The following is an 8232-nucleotide window of genomic DNA, read 5'->3' as shown; positions in this document are numbered from 1 at the left end:
CACTGCCTAGTAGATGCGCTGCACATGGAGCATTGCCTAGTAGATACGCTGCACATGGAGCATTGCCTAGTAGATGCGCTGCACATGGAGCATTGCCTAGTAGATACGCTGCACATGGAGCATTGCCTAGTAGATACGCTGCACATGGAGCATTGCCTAGTAGATACGCTGCACATGGAGCATTGCCTAGTAGATGCGCTGCACATGGAGCATTGCCTAGTAGATGCGCTGCACATGGAGCATTGCCTAGAAGATACGCTGCACATGGAGCACTGCCCAGTAGATGCGCTGCACATGGAGCACTGCCTAGTAGATACGCTGCACATGGAGCACTGCCTAGTAGATGCGCTGCACATGGAGCATTGCCTAGTAGATACGCTGCACATGGAGCATTGCCTAGTAGATGCGCTGCACATGGAGCATTGCCTAGTAGATACGCTGCACATGGAGCATTGCCTAGTAGATACGCGGCACATGGAGCATTGCCTAGTAGATACGCTGCACATGGAGCACTGCCTAGTAGATGCGCTGCACATGGAGCATTGCCTAGAAGATACGCTGCACATGGAGCATTGCCTAGTAGATGCGCTGCACATGGAGCATTGCCTAGTAGATACGCTGCACATGGAGCATTGCTTAGTCAATAAGGTACACATTGTGCCATTACTAATCAAATATTCTGTGTGTGGGTTATTACTTTATAAATATGATGCACGCGGAGAATTGCTTAGTAGACAAGCTACATGTGGCAAGATGATCAGCTGCTATTGTCCATGTGATGTGTATGATGCTAGATGATGTACTGGAGTAGGTTGTGCAAGTTTTCCTGACAAGCAGGACTGACCTCTTCCAGGAATAAACAACAGGAGAACGAGAACCTGGAGGGAGAGTTTATTTGCAAACACAGTGGCAGGTGAAAAGTTGGGGGCCATGTTGAAAACGCTACATTGGTGGCGGGTGCTTACATCAGAGAGGAAAACATGGGGAGCAACAGAAATGTACACAGGTGTCCACAGGTGTGCTGTACAGTTACTCATGTACACATGTACAGACACCTTTATTGTACTTTGTAGAGGTCGTAGTGGAGCTGGGCCTTGTCCCGTACAGTGGTGTTGGATACACTGTATACAGTGCCTAAGGATCAATATGGTCATGTACAGATGTACTGTTGAGCTCAAAGCCTGTATGAGTGAGTTTGGTTTTTCGCCACTTTTAGCAATATTCCAGCAATATCATGGCAGGAGGACACCAGAAATGGGCTTCACACTTGGTACCCATGTCGGGATCCGAACCCGGGTCTTCATCGTGACGAGTGAACGCTTTAACCACAAGGCTACCCGACCACCCCAAGTCCTATAAGATCATTTACAAGTATGCACATATGAGACATGTACAGTACCAAGCATGTACTCCTAGCAGGTATCAACACACATCCTGGTGTGTGGACTCCTACTGAATAGCATTGCAGATACTGTTGTGGTTATTGTTCTAAAGTTGTCTTACATCTAGCCTGTATATGCAGAACCCGGAGTGAGAGTATTGTTTTACGCCGCTTTTAGCAATATTGCAGCAACATCACGGCAGGGGACACCAGAAATGGGCTTCACATATTGTACCCATGTGGGGAATCGAACCCGGGTCTTCGGCATGACAAGTGAAAACTTCAACCACTAGGCTTCCCCACCACCCCACAGAAACTGTACAGGGGGGTAGGTATCCCAAGTGATGTACAAAGATCCAGAGAGTACACTGTACAAGGCAAACAGGTTACACATTTTAATGATTTATTTGTATTGAGAAGCGGAAACTGAAGTAGTAAAACCATTTTGTTCAACATGGTACAGTAAAAAACAGAAAACATCTCTCACTTTCTGTTAGACAGTGCTCAGAACCCGCACAGGAGGCTTGTACAGTGTATACTCTATGTCCAAGGCAACACTTTTTCTAAAAATTGGTTTACGGATCTACCAAGATTAACCGAAAAATGGAAAAAATATATCTGAAAAGCCCTTTTTCATACATCCGCCAGAGCAAAAGTATGTGTTTATACCTAAAATGTTCCAAACTAAAATAACAAATAAACCAAGTGGTCAATGATAAAATATTTGTAAACATCATTTAAAGAACATTTTGATGAAAAGAAACAGTTCTGAAATATATTCCGTTGTTTTTATACCCACCAACCAGGACTTTTCACATGAAAATCTGTAAACCAAGAGATATAAAAAGTTTGGCCTAAGATTGAGTGTGCCATGATCCAACTATGTATAACAGATCTACAGCGGGTGGGGGCCTTGTGCCAGCACAATAAAACTCTCAATGATGAAAAAATACATGTGCCAAGTGGCACAATATGTGCCATGTGGCACAATATCAAGTAGAACAATGATACATGTTACCACAACACATGGTGAAGGTTGTGTGAGGGTGGAGTCTAGAAAGGCTAGTCAGTTGGTTAATCTAATCACAATGCTGGGAAATAAAGCTGTCCTGACAATGGTCAGTCTGGAACAAGAAGATTTGTCTGCACAAATGTACATAGCCCGTTCCTGAATTGTGTACATGTTAATGTATTTTATCCATAAAATTAAATCAACTGACACAGGCATTTTCGGTTTACCTGTGCATGCAACATTTGTTTCTAGAATACAAATGAATAAATATATTGTGAATTTTGCTACAATCAAATGAATACTGAGCTAAACAATATATGTATTCTTGGCCTGTGTTGAAATAGGGAGCTGTATGTCTGGGCCCAATTTTGTGTGAGTGAAGTGTATGTCTGATAGATGTTATGAGGTGGGTGAGTCAGTGACTGAAGGGTGTAAGGTTGTGGTGGGTGAATGTCTGTATTTGTTATGAGAGCATGCCTGTGGGTGGCCGAGTGTCTGATTTGTGCAAGGCCATTCATGTGTAAATCGTCTGACTGGTGCTTTTATGTGGATGGGTGAGTTTCTGAATGGTGCAAGGCTGTGGATTGGTGAGATTCTGAATGGTGCAAGGCTGTGGATTGGTGAGTTTCTGAACAGTGCAAGGTTTGAGTGGATCAATGTCTGTATGTTTGATGGGTGCTTTGATGTGGATGGGCGAGTGTTTGATGGGGTGCAATGTCTGACTATGTGTTTGGCTGTGGGTGGGTGATTATCAGACTATGTTGGATGTTAGCCAATGTGTGTAAATAGGTAGCTTTTGTATGAACCATCTGGGGATTTAACCCTCGACCTTCCTCTAACCGGGTAGACGCTGTATCCACTAGACCACAGAGGCAGTGTATGTTTTCTTGGTGGAAAAAGTATGTTCTGGGTGGTCACTGTATGTTCTGGGTGGTCACTGTATGTTCTGGGTGGTAACTGTATGTTCTGGGTGGTAACTGTATGTTCTGGGTGGTACCTGTATGTTCTGGGTGGTACCTGTATGTTCTGGGTGTTAACTGTTTCTGGGTGTTAACTGTGTTTCTGGGTGTTAACTGTGTTTCTGGGTGTTAACTGTTTCTGGGTGTTAACTGTGTTTCTGGGTGGTACCTGTGACTGTAGGTGGTACCTGCATGTGTGTTTGGTGCAAGGCTGTGAATGGTAGACTGTAACAGAACTTATGTAAGAACACCTGAAAACATTAATAACCTCCTCGACAACATCTCTGTCAGATGACAAATGACAAACACACATGTACATGTTTAACATGAGATCAGAAAAATATGAAATAACATCAAATGATCTTGAGATGTATAATACAAATGAAGACTGCAGTCCCATCAAATACACTGAATCATGGTACCGCACATGCTTCAAACTTTGGGCCAGGAATATTTATAGCGAAGATTGTGCAAAGCAAAACTTCATGCAAGATATACAATAAATTTCCATTGCATAAATACAAAATATTAATGAGTTAGTCACAGAGGAATTAGAATCAGCATTATGTTCTGCTTAAAGAGTTACTGAACACTACAATGATGGGCGAGACGCAAGCTACTCCTGTACCGATGAAGGTCTTCAACCTTGCTGGTGGGTAGATACCTTACAAAACAGAGGCAGTATATATGCACAATGATTGGTCCTTGCTCAGTTGCATTTGCTTGTAGGCATCCTCTCTTGAGAGCGTGTTTTGTTTATTGTCATAAAACAGAAGTAAAATTCTTTCAAACAAGGTGCTACAATGCAAGAGTCACAGAGAACCCAGATTTTTGACGTTATTCGGAACATGTCATAATGCGTACTAGTTGCTGCCCTTGTTGCTGCACAGCCACAGATACTTCTTCACACAGGAAACAAGTAACATCATGAAAATGGAAATTAATCTGAATTATTAGAGTCTTTTGTTACGACCGTGAAAAGCACCTCTGTTGAGCTATAGGTATCTACTGACTTTCCGGGAAACTGGGAATCCCTCAAACTGGACCTGTGCAGGGCCTAGTGCCATAAAGGGATCTTAGTGCTAAGATGATCATAACTAGCACAGACTTACAACGATCTTAGCGCTAAGACAGTAAGACAATATCATAACTCTCTTACTGTACCATAGACTTACAAGACCTAGCGCTAAGACAATCGTAAATCTCATACTGTACCATAGACTTACAAGACCTTAGCGCTAAGACAATCGTAAATCTCATACTGTACCATAGACTTACGAAAATTGTAGCGCTATGGTCACTTTGTGGAAGGGGGGATGGCCCAGAGCTTGATCTTCAAGACGTATCTTAATGAAGAGTCATTTCAAGCATGAGCATATTGCCAGTGCGATGAAACATTTTAACTCACTCACTCAAGCATGAGCAGGAGTGTTTTCCATATCTTTTTTGTTTTTATGCAATTTGAAAAACAGCAATTGATCTTCCTGGTCACGTCTCCAATTAATATCTAATAACAAAACATTCGTAAGATTCCTAGAAACGAAGGACATGGACTTTTGGGATGACCCCTGACTGAGTCCATGGTGATTAGTCTCAGGCTGTGCTTACATCATCGCTTCCACCAAAACGCACATTTTAACATGACCTAGATGGCTTGCGCCTAGATGAGATATATTTACAGATCTACAGGTGATAATGTACATCAATGCACCACAAGAGTTATCTCCCTTTAAAACACATACCAAGGATCACTTCAATGTGGAGATGTCCCATGTGCAATAGTATTGAATTTTTGCTGCAAATACCTACACTAGTTTCATAGACAGCATGAATAGAAACAGTGCAAATACAACCATGGAAATTATTTACCTAGCATGAGAAAGAAGGTCAGGCTGTGATCGTTATGAAGGGGGAATAACTCCACAACTTTTCTCCCATCCAGCTCAGATCTACATGGACTATGAATTGTGAAAAACACTGCCTTTATGTCTTTGTACATAATAAGAAAAATAGCTCAAATCAATCTTCATATCTGCAAACTTTAACAACATGTTGTCTTGGAAACGCCTTACAATTCACTTTCCTTAGAGGAGCTCGGTGTGTGCAACAAATCCCGAGTGAAGACCTGCCCTGAGTTGGTATTAGAAATCAACTCTGACTATCTAGTAGCTATCTAGTCAATAATAGCAGGCATGCACGCACATCAATGTTTCCAGTTTAAGACCTCACAGTACTACCATGTGTTCCTTGAGAAAGGTATCTCAAAGAAATGATATGAAAACGGATACCTGAAATCACCTAAGAAACTGAAAAATGTTACCTATAATCAGGTCAAAATTACAGACAGGTGAAAAACAACATCCACTACGATACAACTGTGATGTTGCAGCACACAGAGCTCCTCCCTTCCTTCAGTAGTGTACAATCAACACTTCTCATGATCTTCACGACAAAATAAGTAGATTAACAATGCAAAAGAAAATAATATGACGGGATATTTCTGAAGACTTCAAGATGGAAAATGACATGTTAATATAAACATTTAACAATACTGAATTTGAAAAAAGAAATGAAAATGAGAATTACTCCTATTAAAGGTAATGATCAAAGTAAACAATAACGGAAGCATTGCCATCCTAGAGGTTTGACGTGTTTCCAATGCTCCCTGCATGTTATACATACTGTACTGTCTGAGCAGTCCTTCATTAGGTATATGCGGATGACGAGGATGAGGACGAGGAATCCAAGGTGTCAAGAAGATTGGACCGCAGACCAGTGTATTGGCAAGACAATATATAAATCACACGTCCAGTCAGGAAAAGACTACTGTTACACACTCAAAACAGATCAACAGCAAAAATATAATACCCTAGCCCGGACCATTCCTATTTTTGTGTTATAGATGAGCCTGGGCTGTTTGCAAACATAAAATGTTAAAAAAACTATACATCAAATGTTATTTTGAACCTTTTGTGTTTGTATACTTGTTACTACAAAGAGTTTATTGTAGAAACTAACTTGAAAACTTCAAATCAACCCTGACCACATCATATTCTTTATCTGGACACTTGGCATTTTGACCCAGAAATCGTTTAACACAAGAAACAGAATTGATCTGGCAAAACAGAAGAGCAAAGACATTCATAGAGTGAACATCTAAATGAATTATTTTAAATACTTATATCTGATCCTGGTCTAGATAGTTTTATACATTATTTGCCCTTGGCCAAACAGAAAGCCATCACCTGCAGGTGCTTGTACAGAACTGTTCGGTGCATTAAGTTGACATAGATATTGGTGATACACTACAATGAATAAATGCTTGCTTACTATGATACGGTAATCAATGCTTTGTTAGTAATTTCAGTGAGATGGACTAGACTCATTCTGCTGTGTATTTACTTCACCAGGGTTGATGGAGAAGATAATACACTCAGGGACTATTATAAAAAAGCTCAGACGACACAGTCAATATTCTTAAAAGTCACTTTATACTCATCCTCTGATATATATATATATATATATTTATATTGCAGAATATAAACATCTCATGAATATCAACTTCATATATTATCAATTATAAATAATTGTAATTATTTGCTGTACAAACACATCTCAGAATGTTAAGTATGGAAATGATTTCCTCACAACAAATTCAACTCAACCACAGAAAAACAGCATTCAATTTCAAATCAGAAGCCAAATCAACATGTTTAGATGAAGTTTCCCTATATTCACATACATACAAATCTCTAACAACAGACATGTGGAAAATAGTATGCAGTAGGAACACCACTGAGACCATCTTTCTCCCGAGTTATAATGGGGTGTGTGGAATACAGTATCAGTTCATTCTTCACAGCGATTGGCTGTCCTTGTACAGTGAATATATACAGCATTGGAGCCTGAACAAAACAGTAACACAATGTGGTCGCCATTATGCCTGCCATTGCCTGGACCGAGTTACCTTCTTGAGTCAAAGGGCTCCTCAGGAGGCAATAGAAGAGGAGGCAACCCCCGAATATGGTGATAGATCTACATAGAAAAGAACCCATTACGTCCCACTCAACTCTGAGAGTGAGTATCACATTGAAGCAGACGCACAATTGAAGGATCACTTTTGGCACCTTCAATAAATTCTGCCAATGACAACTTCCCATCCAGGTTTTTATCCATTTGTCGGAAGATTTTGTCGGTACGTTTCTCTGGTGTTGATTCATCCTCAGGCATTTTCATTACTGTGCCAACCATCTTGTAAATTGCCTGAAACACAACATTGAGACTATTAATCCTGCATCCAGGTAGCCTTGGGATGACCTGGCCATTAGATTACAAATTTATCAAAGTATTATCAGTTAATCGATTTCAGGTGGGCTATGAGAGTGCAAAGAGATTACAGAACAAACAGATTGGTTCCAAGACAAATCATGTGGACATTATTATGATCAAATGACAAATTCTTCAGATTTCAAAATTTGATAATCAAAAGGAAAAACATCTTAAGAAGAAATCAATTCCTAAACATTGTGTTTGATGTCTTTCAGACATCAAATGTACACTTGATCGTCAATGTATGATCTTGATGCGATAATTCCATCAAAAGATGAAGGGACAAAGCACCAGTGCAGCGCACCAGGCCCACCCACACATACTTAACCAAAGCTCTTTCCTCACAACTAGTGGATGAGGCTAGAGCATTAGCAGAACATCTCATGCACTGGCGTAATCTATCATCTACATTATGTCAGAGCGATTCGAGGGGTATATCACAGCCTGGCGACAAAGAAGCGTCCCCTTATACATTGCCGACATACATTCTTATACCAAGTTTTATGACCAGGTACATAACGACAGATATACTTCAAAGACAAACACACAAC

General features: G+C 40.6%; 1 protein-coding gene and 1 long non-coding RNA gene across 5 annotated transcripts in view; both read right to left on the bottom strand.

Moving 5' to 3' along the window:
- Positions 1-875: 875 nt before the first annotated feature.
- Positions 876-5590, bottom strand: LOC139480454 (uncharacterized). Its single transcript, XR_011654420.1, has 2 exons — positions 4584-5590; positions 876-4532 (listed from the first exon to the last, which is right to left on the bottom strand). It is a non-coding gene; the product is annotated as an uncharacterized lncRNA (long non-coding RNA).
- Positions 5591-5608: 18 nt separating this feature from the next.
- Positions 5609-8232, bottom strand: part of LOC139480453 (neurocalcin homolog) — a 123294-nt gene continuing 120670 nt past the window's right edge. For all 4 annotated transcript variants that reach the window (XM_071263529.1, XM_071263531.1, XM_071263528.1 and 1 more), the window contains one exon: positions 5609-7615. In XM_071263529.1, coding sequence (XP_071119630.1) covers positions 7418-7615 — 198 coding nt within the window. In that variant the 3' untranslated portion in view covers positions 5609-7417. The remainder of the gene's footprint in view (positions 7616-8232) is intronic.

Source organism: Haliotis cracherodii, unplaced genomic scaffold (genome assembly GCF_022045235.1).
Source record: "Haliotis cracherodii isolate W230 unplaced genomic scaffold, xgHalCrac1.p SCAF_4, whole genome shotgun sequence".
NCBI classification, from domain to species: domain Eukaryota; kingdom Metazoa; phylum Mollusca; class Gastropoda; order Lepetellida; family Haliotidae; genus Haliotis; species Haliotis cracherodii.
This window is presented reverse-complemented; position numbering and strand designations above follow the sequence as displayed.